This window comes from Salmo salar, chromosome ssa14 (assembly GCF_905237065.1).
Source record: "Salmo salar chromosome ssa14, Ssal_v3.1, whole genome shotgun sequence".
NCBI classification, from domain to species: domain Eukaryota; kingdom Metazoa; phylum Chordata; class Actinopteri; order Salmoniformes; family Salmonidae; genus Salmo; species Salmo salar.
The window spans coordinates 8,771,619-8,791,731 of NC_059455.1; the positions used below are offsets into that span (position 1 = coordinate 8,771,619).

Consider the following 20,113-nt stretch of genomic DNA (forward strand, 5'->3'; position numbering starts at 1 on the left):
TAGCGGTTATCCCTTGTCCTAACAGCCAACAGAAATCTTCGCCACTCTGACTTGCTTGACACACTTCCCAACAAACATGTCGCTTGCAGGTGACACAGATGACTTGGGTTCTGTTCTTTGTGCATCTGGCCACCTGGCACTGTCTCCTCCTTGGGAGCTGTGTGCAATTTGGCTCGCGCAGAGGCTCGCGTGGAATCTTTGCTGCTGCCTTGGCCCTCATATGTCTCTTAAATAGCCCATATGCCAGACTGGGCATGGTGTTGTTGATGCACTGCTTGAACAACACGTGTGTGTTGATAGCATCCAAGTCAAGCATGTTGTAGAACACCGGAGCCTCCGAACGGCCGGAGCCTCCTTTCACATAGAACAGCCGTGCCATCCAAGTAGGGCAGAGTAGACTACTTGGATTGGTGGACTGATATAGGGTACATACCACTTTGAGATTATGATTAGAGTATACCAATGCAATAGAATGGGCCGCCCTGTTCTTCATTCACAATTGGTGATTACATCATTAGGCATCGTTCGCTTCCCCTCGCTCAACAACTCACCCATTCTGCCATTCTCCCCCATCATACTTTACGTCATTTATTTAATCTGTTGTTGTATGTGTGAAATTTGTTTCGGTATAGTTTAGGTTCAGTTTCGAGGGCAATTATTAGGGGGATTATCAACTGGCCACTTCCAATGTTGGGAGAAGGAGCAGAGCAGGCCCTACTGTCGGGAGGAGGAACAGAGCAGGCCCTACTGTCGGGAGGAGGAGCAGAGCAGGCCCTACTGTCGGGAGGAGGAGCAGAGCAGGCCCTACTGTCGGGAGGAGGAGCAGAGCAGGCCCTACTGTCGGGAGGAGGAGCAGAGCAGGCCCTGCTGTCGGGAGGAGGAGCAGAGCAGGCCCTACTGTCGGGAGGGGGGAGCAGAGCAGGCCCTACTGTCGGGAGGGGGGAGCAGAGCAGGCCCTACTGTCGGGAGGGGGAGCAGAGCAGGCCCTACTGTCGGGAGGGGGAGCAGAGCAGGCCCTGCTGTCGGGAGGGGGGAGCAGAGCAGGCCCTGCTGTCGGGAGGGGGAGCAGAGCAGGCCCTGCTGTCGGGAGGGGGAGCAGAGCAGGCCCTACTGTCGGGAGGGGGAGCAGAGCAGGCCCTACTGTCGGGAGGGGGAGCAGAGCAGGCCCTACTGTCGGGAGGGGGAGCAGAGCAGGCCCTACTGTCGGGAGGGGGAGCAGAGCAGGCCCTACTGTCGGGAGGGGGAGCAGAGCAGGCCCTACTGTCGGGAGGGGGGAGCAGAGCAGGCCCTACTGTCGGGAGGGGGAGCAGAGCAGGCCCTGCTGTCGGGAGGGGGAGCAGAGCAGGCCCTACTGTCGTGAGGCGGAGCAGAGCAGGCCCTGCTGTCGGGAGGGGGAGCAGAGCAGGCCCTACTGTCGGGAGGGGGAGCAGAGCAGGCCCTACTGTCGGGAGGGGGAACAGAGCAGGCCCTACTGTCGGGAGGAGGAGCAGAGCAGGCCCTACTGTCGGGAGGAGGAGCAGAGCAGGCCCTACTGTCGGGAGAAGGAGGGGCCAACAGTGGAAAACCATTTAAATAATGACATGCCCTCCTAAAACCGGTTATAACCCCAGTTCTGTTTGTGATATTATGATTCTAACAACGGCATTGTGTTAAATACAGTGAGGGAAAAAAGTATTTGATCCCCTGCTGATTTTGTATGTTTGCCCACTGACAAAGAAATGATCAGTCTATAATTTTAATGGTAGGTTTATTTGAACAGTGAGAGACAGAATAACAACAAAAAAATCCAGAAAAACGCACGTCAAAAATGTTATAAATTGATTTGCATTTTAATGAGGGAAATAAGTATTTGACCCCCTCTCAATCAGAAAGATTTCTGGCTCCCAGGTGTCTTTTATACAGGTAACGAGCTGAGATTAGGAGCGCTCCTAATCTCAGCTTGTTACCTGTATAAAAGACACCTGTACACAGAAGCAATCAATCAATCAGATTCCAAACTCTCCACCATGGCCTAGACCAAAGAGCTCTCCAAGGATGTCAGGGACAAGATTGTAGACCTACACAAGGCTGGAATGGGCTACAAGACCATCGCCAAGCAGCTTGGTGAGAAGGTGACAACAGTTGGTGCGATTATACGCAAATGGAAGAAACACAAAATAACTGTCAATCTCCCTCGGCCTGGGGCTCCATGCAAGATCTCACCTCGTGGAGTTGCAATGATCATGAGAACGGTGAGGAATCAGCCCAGAACTACACAGGAGGATCTTGTCAATGATCTCAAGGCAGCTGGGACCCTAGTCACCAAGAAAACAATTGGTAACACACTACGCCGTGAAGGACTGAAATCCTGCAGCGCCCGCAAGGTCCCCCTGCTCAAGAAAGCACATATACATGCCCGTCTGAAGTTTGCCAATGAACATCTGAATGATCCAGAGGACAACTGGGTGAAAGTGTTGTGGTCAGATGAGACCAAAATGGAGCTCTTTGGCATCAACTCAACTCGCCGTGTTTGGAGGAGGAGGAATGCTGCCAATGACCCCAAGAACACCATCTCCACCGTCAAACATGGAGGTGGAAACATTATGCTTTGGGGGTGTTTTTCTGCTAAGGGGCCAACTTTACCGCATCAAAGGGACGATGGACGGGGCCATGTACCGTCAAATCTTGGGTGAGAACCTCCTTCCCTCAGCCAGGGCATTGAAAATGGGTCGTGGATGGGTATTCCAGCATGACAATGACCCAAAACACACGGCCAAGGCAACAAAGGAGTGGCTCAAGAAGAAGCACATTAAGGTCCTGGAGTGGCCTAGCCAGTCTCCAGACCTTAATCCCATAGAAAATCTGTGGAGGGAGCTGAAGGTTCGAGTTGCCAAACGTCAGCCTCGAAACCTTAATGACTTGGAGAAGATCTGCAAAGAGGAGTGGGACAAAATCCCTTCTGAGATGTGTGCAAACCTGGTGGCCAACTACAAGAAACGTCTGACCTCTGTGATTGCCAACAAGGGTTTTGCCACCAAGTACTAAGTCATGTTTTACAGAGGGGTCAAATACTTATTTCCTCATTAAAATGCAAATCAATTTATAACATTTTTGACATGCGTTTTTCTGGATTTTTTTGTTGTTATTCTGTCCCTCACTGTTCAAATAAACCTACCATTAAAATTATAGACTGATCATTTCTTTGTCAGTGGGCAAACATACAAAATCAGCAGGGGATCCTGTAGGTTCATGCTCTACAACATTCGCAGAGTACGACCCTGCCTCACACAGGAAGCGGCGCAGGTCCTAATCCAGGCACTTGTCATCTCCCGTCTGGATTACTGCAACTCACTGTTGGCTGGGCTCCCTGCCTGTGCCATTAAACCCCTACAACTCATCCAGAACGCCGCAGCCCGTCTGGTGTTCAACCTTCCCAAGTTCTCTCACGTCACCCCGCTCCTCCGGCCACTCCACTGGCTTCCAGTTGAAGCTCGCATCCGCTACAAGACCATGGTGATTGCCTACGGAGCTGTGAAGGGAACGGCACCTCCGTACCTTCAGGCTCTGATCAGGCCCTACACCCAAACAAGGGCACTGCGTTCATCCACCTCTGGCCTGCTGGCCCCCCTACCTCTGAGGAAGCACAGTTCCCGCTCAGCCCAGTCAAAACTGTTCGCTGCTCTGACACCCCAATGGTGGAACAAGCTCCCTCACGACGCCAGGACAGCGGAGTCAATCACCACCTTCCGGAGACACCTGAAAACCCACCTCTTTAAGGAATACCTAGGATAGGATAAAGTAATCCTTCTAACCCCCCCCCTTAAAAGATTTAGATGCACTATTGTAAAGTGGTTGTTCCACTGGATATCATAAGGTGAATGCACCAATTTGTAAGTCGCTCTGGATAAGAGCGTCTGCTAAATGACTTAAATGTAAATGTAATGTAAATGGGATCAAATACTTTTTTCCCTCACTATAGACTTATTTAGGAAAAGTCAAGGATGGAAGGGGGCATGACTTTAAAATGGCAGAGTAATAAAATAAATATGTTAATGAGCAGTCAAACTGACTGCTTTTAGCAGTTCTAGTATTAATGGTTGAGATACAGTTGTGAATGAACATTAATTCGATGTGGGATTAACTCTACGTTGAAGCCATGCCTTTATAAGCTTGGTTAAAGGCAAGATTAAAAAAATGCTGTAGGTCAGTGACTTGGAGATCCCATTTGTTATCGACATTGACAGTGTACCATTGAAATAATGTGGAAACAACGTTGACTCAACATACTTACGGATGTACCAGTGGGCGGGCACACGCACATACACACAAACAAACTCACACACTGTTTAAACTCTGCGGGTGGAAATGAGTCACTAAAATCCTAAATTAAATGTCTCTATTTGACGAATGACATTTTATTTGCGTGCTGTATTTTTTTCCGCCTGTCATTTGTCACACAGAACAGAATGCTTAATACAGCAACCCAGAGTCGTGTTCATTAGGGATGAAACGGGAAACAATTATCCAAACCAAAGTGAGAAAGGCTCGTTTTCAAATCAAATCAAATATTGGGCCCTAAGATGGGCCCTAATGAACATAGCCCAGACCTAAATCCCCTTTAAGAATAAACCCAGGGCGACAGCAGCAGCAGGGAGAAACTCCCTGTCGTCTATATGAATATCGAAGCTCTGCTCTCAGTGAGTTTTCTGAGATAAAGAAGTGTGTCCCAAGTGACACCCTATTATGTACTGCACTACTTTTGACAAAGGCCCATAGGGCTCTGGTTAAAAGTAGTGCACTACATAGGGAATAGGGTGTAATTTGGGATACAACCAGAGACTGTATGCGTGATGGGATATCTGTAATTCTCTGACTCTTGACTGTGAGAGAGCGAGAGAATAGAGAGATGGGGATCTACCATGGAGCGGAGGTGTGTGTGTTTGGTATTTCTGTCTTGTTGTGTGTCTTATATCACGATCAGCAGTTGATTTTCTCACTCTAGCTGACCTCTCCCTATCTCCCTCCCCTCTTCTCACCTAGACGCCAAGTCCTGCCCGAAAAGCCAATTCCAGTGCGCCAACCGCAAGTGCCTGGCACCTGTCTACGTGTGCGACGGTGATGACGACTGCGACGATGGCTCTGACGAACTAAAATGCTCCTCGCGCCACTCGCCAACGACCACCTGCGGTCCGCACGAGTTCCGCTGCAACACCTCAGAGTGTGTGCCTGTCATGTGGAACTGTGACGGCGACCCAGACTGCCCAGACGGCTCTGACGAGTGGCCGGAGCGTTGTGGGAGTGAAGGGTCGCAATCGCGACGCAAGATGAACTGTACGGTGGAGGAGTTTCGGTGCGCCAACGGGGAGTGTGTGAGGCTGGCGTGGAAATGTGACGGGGATCCGGACTGCAAGGATAAATCGGACGAGGCGGATTGTCGTAAGTGAATGGAAATGTTTTTTTTCCTCTCTTAGATACATATTAGGCCTTATTACACTGCATTATTCTTAGCGCCGGGCTCTCCTAAGCTCCAGCCTCAGACTTATCCCATATTCACACGAGCATTTCTAAACCATGGGCTAACAGACAAACACAACACGCAACCACTGTGACATTCTGTCTATGTAGAGTCCTGCATGGGCATTACATTTAAGCCCAAGTCCTACACACACCCACGACCGACGTTCAAGACCTGTCTGAACTACAGTAACTTCCTCCATTAGTTAGCTGCTTGTCTCTGTCTGTCTCCCGCTCCTCACTGCCCCTGCTCTGCCTGTTTGGGTAACCATAGCAACGGCTCAGTTTTGTGCTGCTCCTCGAGCTAAGTGCAGTGTGAACACATCTGTACATACACATACATGCATATAAAAACACTCAAATTCAGAGCAAAACTCATATACAGACATGTGTAACAGAATTAAATGGTACCGTAACCTCACTCCCCAGTTTAAACTGTTTCCTCTTCGCTATCGAATTGGTACCTTTTCGGTGGCGCAACTGGCTAAGACGTTGTCAAGCAGACAGTCACGTGTTTACATTTTTATTTATTTATTATTATTATTATTATTATTGGCCCAGCCACACTTTTTTAGAGGACAAAAGTAACATTATTTTATTTATTTGTGTTTTTTTATACATTATTCATACATTTTACATACATGATACTTTTATACACAGTATTACATGCCAGAAATATGGTTTGATATATACATTAAAAGGTACAGTGCCTTTGGAAAGTATTCAGACCCCTTGACTTTTCCCCCATTTTGTTACGTTACAGCCTTATTCTAAAATGTATTAAATACAACAACAAAAAATCATCAGAGATCTACACACAGTACCCCATAATGACAAAGCGAAAACAGGTTTTTATACACTTTTGCAAATTTATAAAAATTTAAAAACAGAAATACCTTATTCACGTAAGTGAAATTGAGCTCAGGTGCATCCTGTTTCCATTGATCATCCTTGAGATGTTTCTACAACTTGATTGGAGTCCACCGGTGGTAAATTCAATTGATTGGACATGATTTGGAAAGGCACACACCTGTCTATATAAGGTCCCACAGTTGACAGTGCATGTCAGAGCAAAAACCAGGCCATGAGGTTAAATGAATTGTCAGTAGAGCTCCGAGAGGATTGTGTTGAGGCACAGATCTGGGGAAGGGTACAAAACAATTCTGCAGCATTAAAGGTATCCAAGAACACAGTGGCCTCCATCATTCTTAAATGGAAGCGTTTTGGAACCACCAAGACTCTTCCTAGAGCTGGCTGCCCGGCCAAACTGAGCAATCAGGGGAGAAGTGCCTTGGTCAGGGAGGTGATCCAAGAACCAAATGCTCACTCTGACAGAGCTCTAGAGTTCCTCTGTGGAGACCTTCCAGAAGGACAACCATCTCTGCAGCACTCCACCAATCAGGCCTTTATGGTAGAGTGGCCAGACGGAAGCCCCTCCTCAGTAAAAGGCACATGATAGCCCGCTTTGAGTTTGCCAAAACAAGATTCTCTGGTCTGATGAAACCAAGATTGAACTCTTTGGCCTGAATGCCAAGCGTCACTTCTGGAGGAAACCTGGCACCATCCCAGCGGTGAAGCATGGTGGTGGCAACATCATGCTGTGGGGATGTTTTTCAGCGGCAAGGACTGGGGGACTAGTCAGGGTCGAGGCAAAGATGAACGGAGCAAAGTACAGAGAGATCCTTGATGAAAGAGAGTGCTCAGGACCTCAGACTGGGGCGAAGGTTTACCTTCCAACAGGTCAACGACCCTAAGCACACAGCCAAGACAACGCAGGAGTGGCTTTGGGACAAGTCTCTGAATGTCCTTGAGTGACCCAGCCAGAGCCCAGACTTGAACCCGATCGAACGTCTCTAGAGAGACCTGAAAATATCTGTGTAGCAACACTCCCCATCCAACTTGACAAAGCTGGAGAGGGTCTGCAGAGAAGAATGGGAAAAACTCCCCAAATACAGGTGTGCCAAGCTTGTAGTGTCATACCCAAGAAGACTCAATGCAGTAATCGCTGCCAGAGGTGCTTCAACAAAGCACTGAGTAAAGTGTCTGAATACTTATGTAAATGTGATATTAAAAAAAAATAATAATAATTTGCAAAAATGTCTAAAAATCTGTTTTTGCTTTGTCATTATGGGGTAATGTGTCGATTGATGAGGGGAAAAAAACTATGTAATACATTTTAGAATAAGGCAGAAACCTAACAAAATGTGGGAAAAGTCAAGGGGTCTGAATACTTTACGAAGTCACTTTACATGGTATACATGATACGTGGTGTTTTCGGTCTTAGCTATTACAGATCAGCACTTTTTAATCCCAGCCCTCAGCTAATCTCAGCCAATCCCACCTATGTCCGCAGACCACCCTCTTTATTACCATGTGCTTTACATTTTTCAACTGTGCTGTGATGTCTTGCATGAATTGTGATTTCTAATGGTATTCACAGATTGTAAATTAAGATGAATATTTTTGCTAAGACTATTATTACATTCATTTATTGACTATGGCTTTGCAAATCGCCCAACTGTGCTATTTGTAGGGTTCGTTTTGAGTGACTATTGTGATTTTTCAGACACTCCTGAACCTCTGACCAGAAACAAGCTAGAAGGAGGAAATACCAGATTACTAAATTCTAGAGGTCGACCGATTATGATTTTTCAACGCCGATACCGATTATTGGAGGACCAAAAAGGCCGATATCGATTAATCGGCCGATTTTATTATTCTTTTTTTAAATGAATGTATTTATTTGTAATAAAGACAATTACAACAATACTGAATGAACACTTTTTTTAACTTAATATAATACATCAATAAAATAAATGTAGCCTCAAATAAATAATGAAACATGTTCAATGTGGTTAAAATAATGCAAAAACAAAGTGTTGGAGAAGAAAGTAAAAATTCAATATGTGCCATGTAAAAAAGCTAACGTTTAAGTTCCTTGCTCAGAACATGAGAACGTATGAAAGCTGGTGGATCCTTTTAACATGAGTCTTCAATATTCCCAGGTAAGAAGTTTTAGGTTGTAGTTATTACAGGAATTATAGAACTATTTCTCTCTATACGATTTATATTTCATATACCTTTGACTATTGGATGTTCTTATAGGCACTTTAGTATTGCCAGTGTAACAGTATAGCTTCCGTCCCTCTCCTCGCTCCTACCTGGGCTCGAACAAGGAACACATCGATAACAGCCACCCTCGAAGCAGCGTTACCCATGTAGAGCAAGGGGGAAAACTACTCCAAGTCTCAGAGCGAGTGACGTTTGAAACGCTATTAGCGCGCACCCTGCTAACTAGCTAGCCATTTCACATCGGCTACACCAGCCTAATCTTGGGAGTTGACAGGCTTGAAGTCATAAACAGCGCAATGCATTGCGAAGGGCTGCTGGCAAAACGCACGAAAGTGCTGTTTGAATGAATGCTTACGAGCCTGCTGCTGCCTACCATCGCTCAGTCAGACTGCTCTGTCAAATCATAGACTTAATTATAACATAATAACACAGAGAAATACAAGCCTTAGGTCATTAATATGGTAGAATCCGGAAACTAGAATCTCGAAAACAAAACGTTTTTCCTGTCAGTGAAATACGGAACCGTTCCGTATTTTATCTAACGGGTGGCATCCCTAAGTCTAAATATCCCTGTTACATTGCACAACCTTCAATGTTATGTCATAATTACGTAAAATTCTGGCAAATTAGTTCGCAACGAGCCAGGCGGCCCAAACTGTTGCATATACCCTGACTCTGCGTGCAATGAACGCAAAATGACACAATTTCACCTGGTTAATATTGCCTGCTAACCTGGATTTCTTTTAGCTAAATATGCAGGTTTCAAAATATATACTTCTGTGTATTGATTTTAGGAAATTCATTGATGTTTATGGTTAGGTACAGTCGTGCAACGATTGTGCTTTTTTCGCAAATGCGCTTTTGTTAAATCATCCCCCGTTTGGCGAAGTCGGCTATCTTTGTTAGGAAGAAATAGTCTTCACAGTACGCAACGAGCCAGGCGGCCCAAACTGCTGCATATACCCTGACTCTGTTTGCAAGAGAAGTGACACATTTTCCCTAGTTAAAAGAAATTCATGTCAGCAGGCAATATTAACTAAATATGCAGGTTTAAAAATATATACTTGTGTATTGATTTTAAGAAAGTCATTGATGTTTATGGTTGGAGCAACGTGTACCTAAGCGATTATATGCAACGCAGGACAGGCTATATAAACTAGTAATATCATCAACCATGTGTAGTTAACTAGTGATTATGATTGATTGATTGTTTTTTATAAGATAAGTTTAATGCTAGCTAGCAACTTACCTTGGCTTCTTACTGCATTCAACAGGCAGGCTCCTCGTGGAGTGCAATGTAAAGCAGGTGGTTAGGGCGTTGGACTAGTTAACCATAAGGTTGCAAGATTGAATCCCCGAGCTGACAAGGTAAAAATCTGCCGTTCTGCCCCTGAACAAGGCAGTTAACCCACCGTTTCTAGGCCGTCATTGAAAATAAGAATGTGTTCTTAACTGACTTGCCTAGTTAAATAAATGTCAAAAAAAAAATATCGGCCAAATCGGCGTCCAAAAATACCGTTTTCCGATTGTTATGAAAACTTTAAAGCGGCCCTGATTAATCGGTCGACCTCTACTAAATTCTCACCATTATAATAACAGGGGAGGTTTGCAATTTTAGAGGGGTATGATTTTTGTGTGTCTGTAAATTTCTCCCTCATCATTATTAACAATTCATTCAGGACTATCCGTAATCCTGGTAGCATCCACATTAATGTAGAAGTGTTTAGAAACATATTCTATTCTTATTTACAATAAAAGTGACTCTAAAATGACACAATACATTATTTACCATTAATTTCTATTGGGCACAAAGTAATATGAAACACAACCAAACCAAACAGCAAATGCATCCAACAAGTTTGTAGAGTCATAAACTTGATGTAATCATTGTGTGCTAGGAATACATTTTTGACTACATTAATACACATATGAGTGAATTTGTCCCAATACTTTTGGTCCCTTAAAATGAGGGGGACTATGCACAAAAAGTGCTGTAATTTCTAAACGGTTCACCCGATATGGATGAAAATACCCTCAAATTAAAGCTGACAGTCTGACCTTTAACCTCATAGTCATCGTATCATTTCACATCTAGTGGCAGAAAGTGTTTTTTGCGTGCGCTACAGACAACTATATCGTTCCGCTAATGCAGGACTTTTTTAAAAATTCATATTTATATTTAACCCATCTTTTTCAGAGGTTGCTGCAATACCCTCAGGACCCTTACTTCACGCAGCTATGCCCAGCCCTAGTTGCTAGGCAACCCATTAATGTCCTTGAGCGTTTAAAAGCCCTTGAATAATATCGAGGTCTTGGGTTTGACAAGAAAGCCAGGGCCGGGGAGAACGATCATATCGCTGTGTCTCTGTGGCGCTTTTGGCCCATCACACAATCACTGGCATGTAGCATTATTCAAAGTGACTGGTAACTCACACATATATATATTATTCACTGTTATGTGGCCCATGCTTTTGAATAATAATGAGATCTTCAGTTTTGACGAGAAAGCCAGAGCTAGGGCGAATTACATCGCTCTGTCTCTGTGTGTCCCTTTTGGTCACAGCACGTTTATTGGTGGCGTACACAGTTTTGCGGATGTTATCGCAGGTGCAGCAAAATGGTTATGTTTCACGCTCCAACAGTGCAGCAATATCTAGCAATACAATAACAATACACACATAATCCAAAAGTAAGTCATGTCAGAACGAGTTCAAGCTCCACTGTTGTTATATTACGATGTAGCACACATATCTATTGAGTTACTTGTAGTACATTCAGCGGTAGTACAGTGTACTGTATGTGTAAACTGTATTCTCTGTATGTTGCCCATATACAGGAATCCAACCCATATTGCAGTGTTTCCCCAAGCTAGATTATTTTCCATGCAAACACTATATGTTGTTTATAGATCTCCTCTTTACCTGTAGTCTAGTTTCAATGCTAATTTGTATCTAACTCTCTCTTCATCCTGTGTGTATCTGTGTGCATGAATGCATGTGGGTATGTCCGTGTGTGTGGGTATGTCCGTGTGTGTGGGTATGTCCGTGTGTGTGGGTATGTCCGTGTGTGTGGGTATGTCCGTGTGTGTGGGTATGTCCGTGTGTGGGGGTATGTCCGTGTGTGGGGGTATGTCCGTGTGTGGGGGTATGTCTGTGTGTGGGGGTATGTCCGTGTGTGGGGGGTATGTCCGTGTGTGTGTGGGTATGTCCGTGTGTGGGGGTGAGGGGGTATGTCCGTTTGTGGGTATATGTCGTTATGTGTGGGTATGTCTGTCCGTGTGTGGGGGTTATGTCTGTCTGTGTGTGGGTATGTGTGGGTGTCGGTGTGTGTGTGCTATAGCTCTGCTGACATGCCGCCCAGATGAATTCCAGTGTGGTGATGGCTCCTGTATCCACGGCACCAAGCAGTGTAACAAGGTCCACGACTGTCCTGACCAGAGTGACGAGTCAGGCTGTGTCAACGGTAGGAAGGCCGTTTCATGTCTGGGCTAGGGAATTAATTGCGACTGGGGGGGTGGACTCGGCTCCACTCTGGCCTTTCTACTCTGGCCTCCATCTCGGGGAAGGATATCGGTGACATGTCTGTCTGTGGCTGGCTGGCTGGATGGATGACTGAATGTCTAGCTGGCTGGATGGATGACTGGATAGCTGGCTGGCTGTGTGTGTGTGGCTGGTTGGCTGGCTGGATTTCGGGCTGGATGTCTGGATGGCCGTCTGCTCGGCTGGTTGTCTGTCTGGTTGTTTGACTGGCTGGCTGGCTGTCTGTATATTTATGTATCTGGCTGGCTGCTTCAGTCTGTCTGGCTGGCTGTTTGGCCAACTTCCTGACTGGCTGGCTTTATGTCTGGCTGACTTTTTGTCTGTCTGTTCCTGTCTGACTGCTTCTCTGTGTATGTCTTCCTGGCTACCTGAAATAGTAAAAATATTTCCCCGTCTCTCTTCCTGCAACAGCCACTAAGTGTGAGGGGCCCCTGAAGTTCCTGTGTAAGAACGGAGAGTGTATCGACAGCGCTAAGGTGTGCGACAATGTCAAGGACTGCAAGGACCGCTCCGATGAGCCCAAGAAGGAGTGTGGTAAGGACACATGCACACACACACACACGGGCACACACATTGTAAATGCGTTGTTTGAGTTGTTTGAATCCACAAATCACATTACAGTCAAAGGATTCAAACACCTCAAAGAGGTTTATTTTGTTTTATTATGCCTCTAATTCTTAAAAAAAACAAAACGTTTCCTTGACAGTACATGGCCTTCAGATTACAGGCCTGCATAAGACAAAGGCAAAGCAGCTAGCAAGGTACTGCTCTGTGTCAGCCTTGCTGTATGGAGAAAAAGGTACATGTGTGTGTGTGTGCGCGTTTGTGTGCATGTGTGTGTGTGTGAGAGGTAAAGAAACTGTGTCTGTCTTCTGTCTCTTCCTTTTGTAACGCTCCCTGTATCTCACCTCTCTCTCGGTAAGGACAAAATAGAGGTGCCTCGTGGTATAGCGCCTGGCCTAATTGTGCCTCGTGGTTTTTCGCCTGGCCTAATTGTGCCTCGTGGTGTAGCGCCTGGCCTAATTGTGCCTCGTGGTGTAGCGCCTGGCCTAATTGTGCCTCGTGGTGTTTACGCCTGGCCTAATTGTGCCTCGTGGTGTAGCGCCTGGCCTAATTGTTAATTTCCCTGATTGTTCTAGGGCTTACAGACAGTGAGACAGACAGTTTGTCCCAAATGGCAGCCTATTCTCTACTGTATATAGTGCACTGCTTTTGACCAAGGTTTATTTTGTCTTATTATGCCTCTAATTCTTTTTTTTTTTAAAGTTTCCTTGACAGAGTAATTATTCTCCTCTTTGACTGTGCTTTTTTGGCTTCAATTGTATTTCTTACTTTAACTTATTTGGCATGCTTGCCCTCCCAAAGTTGTTGAGTTGTTGTGCTTAGTAATTGTGCTTAGGGTTTGGGCAGTATCTAGATTTTCATACCGTCATACCGTTTCTGTACTATACCAGGGTATACGGTATTACCGGAAGTACACACTAGGGCCGCTATTTATGTTGAAAACAATTAAGTATTATAATTGTTATTTTGTATTTCTTGGGGGGGAACAAAACAATTTAGGCAACAGGGACCTTGATACATGATGGGATTGAATGTCTCTGCTGTAGTCAAGAAGCTTGATCTTGACATCTAGCCACTTAGTTAGCAAATCAAATGCATAGCTGGAGCCCTGAGGTGGATATAATTCATTTGACACATCTTAGATTTATTATAGTTATACTTAACTTATCGTTTGTTATAAGCAGTGGCGTAGCACGCACCCCTGTTTTTTAAAACGGTATTGACAGTATTGTATTTCGATATACCCCGGCATACGGTATAAACGGTATATCGACCCAAGCCTAGTTGTGCTAGAAAGGTTCATCCTCCTGGCAGAGGCAACCAGGAGGATGAACCAAAATGTCCTTGTACTGGGTAAAGTCCATGGTGCCGTTGACCTTAAAAAGGGCCACAGGACCAGTGGAAACAAAACAGCTCCATAACATCAAAGATCCGCCACCCTATTTTACAGTACGTATGGGGTTCTTTTCTGCTTCTGCATTCTCGTTTCGGTGCCAAACCCACCACTGGTGTGCGTGGCCAGTACGGCATTGGTAAATTAAAGTAGGTTCCTCTGGAAATGTTTTTCATGTGGGTGTTGAAGGAGAGGTCAGAGTCAAGTGTAAGACTGAGATCTTTGTCAGATTGTTTTGCGATAATGACAGCGCCGTCTATTTTTAACAATGGGGTTAAATGCTAATAATTCATGTTTTGTGTGAATTTCGGTTCTGTAAGTTTTAATATTTGTGTGACGTCACCGTTTTTCGTTGACAGATATAGTTGAGTATCGTCAGCATAACAATGAAAGTCGATTTTGTTTGTGTAAATGACATCTCCTAGGGGTAACATGTGCAATGAAAACAATAACGGTCCCTAAACCGACCCTTCAGGTTCGCCGAATCTAACACTGGTTAAGGGCGAGGATTCATTATCTAATTGCACAAATTGGAGTCTGTCTGACAGATAGGAGCGAAACCAAGTGTGCGCCTGACCTTGAAGAGCAACATTTGTCTCTAGGCTCCTGATGAGAATGTGATAGTCGATAGTATCAAAAGCTGAGCTTAAATTGAGAAGCATTAGTATAGAGAGAGTGTCGTGGTAATAAGTAATAACGAGTAATAAGGCATTAGTGACTTTTATACGGGTGGTGAGGTCCAAACCAGACTGATAGGATTCATAGATCGAATTTGGAAAATCTGTAAATTGCTGGGCCACGGATTTCTCACGGACTACACACCTCCAAATCCCTGGAGACAGGGGAGAGGGGAAGGGAAGGTAGAGGGGGAAGGGGAGGTAGAGGGGGAAGGGGAGGTAGAGGGGTGGTGTAAGGGTGAGATTAAAAAAGTGAGAAGAGGGTGGAGAGAACATAAGAGAGGGAAGGGCAAAGGAAGGGCAGGGAAGGAGAAAGTATGAAACCGAAACAGAAATCCCAATGGGAGCTCCTCTCCCTTCTCTCGTTCTCGCTCTTTCTTTTCTTCTGTCTCTCCGTCTGTCTCGTCTCTTTTTAACTCCTTTTCTCTCTTCCTTTTTTTCTCTTCCCTTCCTCCCCCTCTCCCTTTCTCCATCTCTCCCCCTTTCCTGCCCCCATCTCTCTCTTTCTCTGCCCCTCCCCCACTCGATTCTCCTTTTCTCTCTCCTTCCCTCCCTCTCTGTCTCTCCGACTCAGGGTCTCATCAGTCTTTATTGCAGCTCATTAAAAGCGTGTCCACAGACACCTAGCTCATCCCTCTGCTTGCTCAACCCTTCACTCGCAAGATGTTCCCCTTAAAGCGGAGCAGCCCAGACAACACACTCATGTTTTATACAGCATACAGTAGACACACCAAGACACAGATGCCGTAAACCACACACACGCACAGCACGCACACACCTATATACTCACACAAACATTTATACACAGACACGACACACACGCACAGAAATGTATAAGCGTATTTATAAGCACACATACACACACACACACACACACACACACACACACACACACACACACACACACACACACAGCGGCCAGGATAATGGGCCCCAATTTACTCCAATTTACTCCCCTCAACCTTAACGCTGCAAAAATAAACCGGAGTGTATTTCTCGGTGCGCTCAGGCGTGTGTTTTTATGTATTTGATATTTTACCGTTCCATTAGAAATAAAAGCCTATTACCACAAGTATTGATTGAATGCTGTATCATGATACAGCCTTTCACATTTGAACACAGGCAGATGCTGCTTTTATCCCCGGATGAGCTTATGGGGAGCGCCGATGCATTAGAGGTTGAAAAGAGAGAGGGAAAAGGATAGAGAGAGGGAGGGAGGGAGATAAAAAGGGATAGAGAGAGAGGGAGAGAAAGTGTGTTCGCACGTGTGTTTGTGTGAGCACATACAGGTAACTGCCAAAATAACGGAAACACTTGAGTAAATGAGGGATACAAAGTGTATTGGAAGCACTGGCTTCCAAACAGGTGTGATTCCTAAGTTAATTAACATCCGATTATGCTTAGGGTCATGTATAAAAATGTTGGGCAGGCTATTATTTTGGCTACCATGGCTATGCCCACATATGACGACAATTCCCCCATCCACAGGGCACGTGTGGTCACTGAATGGTTTGATGAGCATGAAAATGATGTAAACCATATGCTCAGTCGATCTAAACCCAGCTGAACACTTCTGGGAGATTTTGGAGCGGTGCTTGAGACAGCGTTTTCCACCACCATCAACAAATCAACAAATGATGGTATTTCTCGTTGAAGAATGGTGTCATATCCGTCCAATAGAGTTCCAGACACTTGTAGAATTTATGCCAAGGTACATTGGAGCTGTTCTGGATCGTGGTGTCCCAACACCTTATTAAGACACATTGTATTGGTGTTTCTGTTATTTGGGCAGTTACCTGTGTGTGTGTGTGTGTGTGTGTGGTGTGGCGTGGTGTGTGTGTGTGTGACAGGAAGGTCCTTTGAGGCTACTTGAGTGTGAAAACTGTGGCAGCTTTCCAAACCAGCTCTCATGAATAGAGAGGAATGATTTAGAGGTCACCTCCCAAATTGAACACCTTTCACACACACTAGGTGGAGACTGGCTTCTCACAAATTGATTGTGATGTATCTTTCTTCTTTTCCTTGGGCCTCCCAAACCTTTTTGGCCCACGATCCCATTTTGATATATGAAAATTCTCGCGACCCCAACCATATGAAAAAACAATAATGTCATTAACAGCCAATTTTTACTTTTTTTTATTTGGGGCTATGGCAGTCAATTGAAAAACATAGCATCTAAAAGCATTTCTGATTGTTCTCCCAACTCACCATCACATACTTTTGTGGGGCAGTCAATTGCAAATTACTCTGACATAATGTCTTTTGTCTCACCACCACTAATGAGATGGTCGACAGTGCGCACCTCATCTCTGCTGTCACATCCAACCTGGATCGATATTTGGTTTTAATGCAGACGAGAGCACTGAATCCAGCTTCACACAGATATGAGCCGGCAAAGGGTAGCCTACCATGAGTTTTATGGTGCTTTCAAAACAACTGAGAACGAGGTCAACTCATGACATCAGTGATCTTTAGGTCGGAAAGTCGGAAAGTCGGAGCTCTAGAAAGGGGTCTGAGTTTTCGAGTTGGATGATCGTTCAAAGTGACTTTTCCCAGTTGTTTTGAACGCACTGAAGTCTGAGATTTCCCAGTTCCCAGTTCTGAGTTCCCAGTTGTTTTGAACGCGGCATTAATGCTCAGAGGTAGACGGCAGGGTATTCCCTTTGAGTCAGGAACCAAAACTCCTCTGTAGTGACCCATGAATGCATTGTCTGTAGCATTCGGTCACATGACAGCCCGATCAGCTGTTTGATTCCACTTACTGGCATATCAACTGATCCAGAATCACAGTCAAACCGATTGGGAAGTAGGTCCGTCCCAAAGTGCTCTTCCAAGCGTTGGAGGCGAGCAGACATCACTCGTGTGGGACACGATTAGGAAGTAGGTCCGTGTCCTACTTTCTGTGTCCTACCCCACAGGTACTGATGCTGTTTTCTGTTATTTTCTTTTCTTTACACAGAAAGTCAACCAGATCTTTTTATTTTATTTTTTACAACAGTTCCTCTCTCAATGCAAAAAAAAATATTTACAACACTCCCCCTCGATAACCACCAAGCCTGTGTGAAATAGAACCCCATAATGCTCTGGTCCCATGTCTCCACATAGTATTTTAAACAGGCGTGTGCGCAGTGGATGTAGTTAGATGTAGTTTACAATCGAAGTTACCTGCTGCAGTATCTCTGAGTTCTGTGCCCAGCTCTTTTGCCGCCAGTTGCTCTCGGTGCATCATACAGTGCGTCCATATGGCAGAGGGAGACTCATTCATAACTAGAGTGCAGAGGCCCGCCCGCCATCCCTTGATAGATGGAGCCCCATCTGTGAATAAGCCCACCATTCGATCCCATATGGAATCTGTTTATCGTCAACATAGCCACGCAGCACACTGAACATCCCATCCCCTGTGCCGTTTCATGCTCGGGAATCTTGAGACAGAACAATATGTCTTCGTGAATAGCATCCCCCGACATGTATAGCAAAAAAAACGCGTGGACATTTAGGCCCTCACCATTTGGAGAGCATAAGCTGGGGAGTTTGAGTCATTCAGTCAGAGTTCCCTCTTGATTGCTAGCAATAGCGTAAATTCTTCATTTGACTACGGTACTGATCTGAGTTTCTGTGCCTTTGCCTCACCGCACATTGTTTTCACCATATCAATTGCGGCTGGTAATATCAAAGTCTCTGCAATAGTATGTGGTTTCATAGCGTAGCCATTCACCGTGGGACGGTCAAGTGCGGCCTTTTCCCATGATCTAAGGTGGCTCTGTGGTTGAATTTTGTCTTTTAGATTTGAATCATTTTCAGTTAGATTTTTAAGGTTAACCAAATTACAATCATTTTGAGATACAAGTACGATATTATGATACACTATATATACAAAAGTATGTGGACACCCCTTCAAATTAGTGGATTCAGCTATTTCAGCTACACCCGTTGCTGACAGGTGTATAAAGTCGAGCACACAGCCATTCAATCTCAATAGACATTGGCAGTAGAATGGCCTTACTGAAGAGCTCAGTGACTTTCAAAGTGTCACCGTCATAGGATGCCACATTTCCAACAAGTCAGTTCATCAAATTGCACCGGTCAACTGTGCTGTTATTGTGAATTGGAAACGTCTAGGAGCAACAACGGTTCAGCTGCAAAGTGGTAGGCCTCACAGCACGAAGTGGTAGGGCTCACAGCATGGGACCGCCGAGTGCTGAAGCGCGTAAAGCGTAAAAATCGCCTGTCCTCGGTTGCAACACTCACTACCGAGTTCCAAATTGCACCTGAAAGCAACGTCAGCACAAGAAATGTTTGTCGGGAGCTTCATGAAATGGGTTTCCATGGCCGAGCAGCCGTACACAAGGCCTAAAATCACCATGTGCAATGCCAAGCATACGCTGGAGTGGTGTAAAGCTCACCACCATTGGACTCTGGAGCAGTGGACATGCGTTCTCTGGAGTGATGAATCATGCTTCACTATCTGGCAGTCCGACGGACGAATCTGGGTTTGGCGGATGCCACTACCTGCCCGAATGCATATTGTCAACTGTAAAGTTTGGTGGAGGAGGAATAATGGTTTGGGGCTGTTTTTCATGCTTCAGGCTAGGCCCCTTAGTTCCAGTGAAGGGAAATCGTAATGCTACAGCATACATTCTAGACGATTCTGTGCTTCCAACTTTGTGGCAACAGTCTGAGTAAGGCCCTTTCCTGTTTCAGCATGACAATGCCCCCATGCACAAACTGAGGTCCATACAGAAATGGTTTGTCGAGATTGGTGTGGAAGAACTTGACTGGCCTGCGCAGAGCCCTGACCTCAACCCCATCGAACACCTTTGGGATGAATTGGAACACCAACTGCGAGCCAGGCCTAATCGCCCAACATCAGTGCCCGACCTCACTAATGCTCTTGTGGCTGAATGGAAGCAAGTCCCCTCAGTAATGTTCCAACATCTAGTGGAAATTATTTATTTCTATCATGATTTTGGACATTCTCCCACGACCCCATTTTCATATCACATGACCCCTAGTTTGGGAACCGCTGGGATACGCTGTTATTCGCTGATCTACCGTTATTGGTGGGAAGCATTTTTCAGCCATCCTTGTTTGTATAATTGGTGATAAATTCATCTTTATTGTGTTCAATCCTAATTCACTTCCTGAATGCTTTCATTCATTCGCTTCCTTCTCTCGCTCAGTCCTACTTCAAAACAGTGAGGGAACATGTGAGCGCAACTTGACTGGCAGCTATTTGATAGGGTTTTACTGAAGAGGAGAGGAGAAAGCTGGGCATTGTGGAGGATCAGAGATGCTGAGAAGCTTCCAAACGAATTATTGAAGGGTACTCAATAGGACGGTGTTAACTCCTTCGGAACTCGAGGGAGTTTCCATGG

General features: G+C 45.3%; 1 protein-coding gene across 3 annotated transcripts in view; it reads left to right on the forward strand.

Moving 5' to 3' along the window:
• Positions 1 to 20,113, forward strand: part of LOC106568715 (low-density lipoprotein receptor-related protein 8) — a 171,220-nt gene that overhangs the window by 117,452 nt on the left and 33,655 nt on the right. For all 3 annotated transcript variants that reach the window (XM_014139293.2, XM_014139291.2, XM_014139295.2), the window contains 3 exons: positions 5,020 to 5,415; positions 11,905 to 12,027; positions 12,516 to 12,638. In XM_014139293.2, the coding sequence (XP_013994768.1) occupies positions 5,020 to 5,415; positions 11,905 to 12,027; positions 12,516 to 12,638 (642 nt within the window). The remainder of the gene's footprint in view (positions 1 to 5,019; positions 5,416 to 11,904; positions 12,028 to 12,515; positions 12,639 to 20,113) is intronic.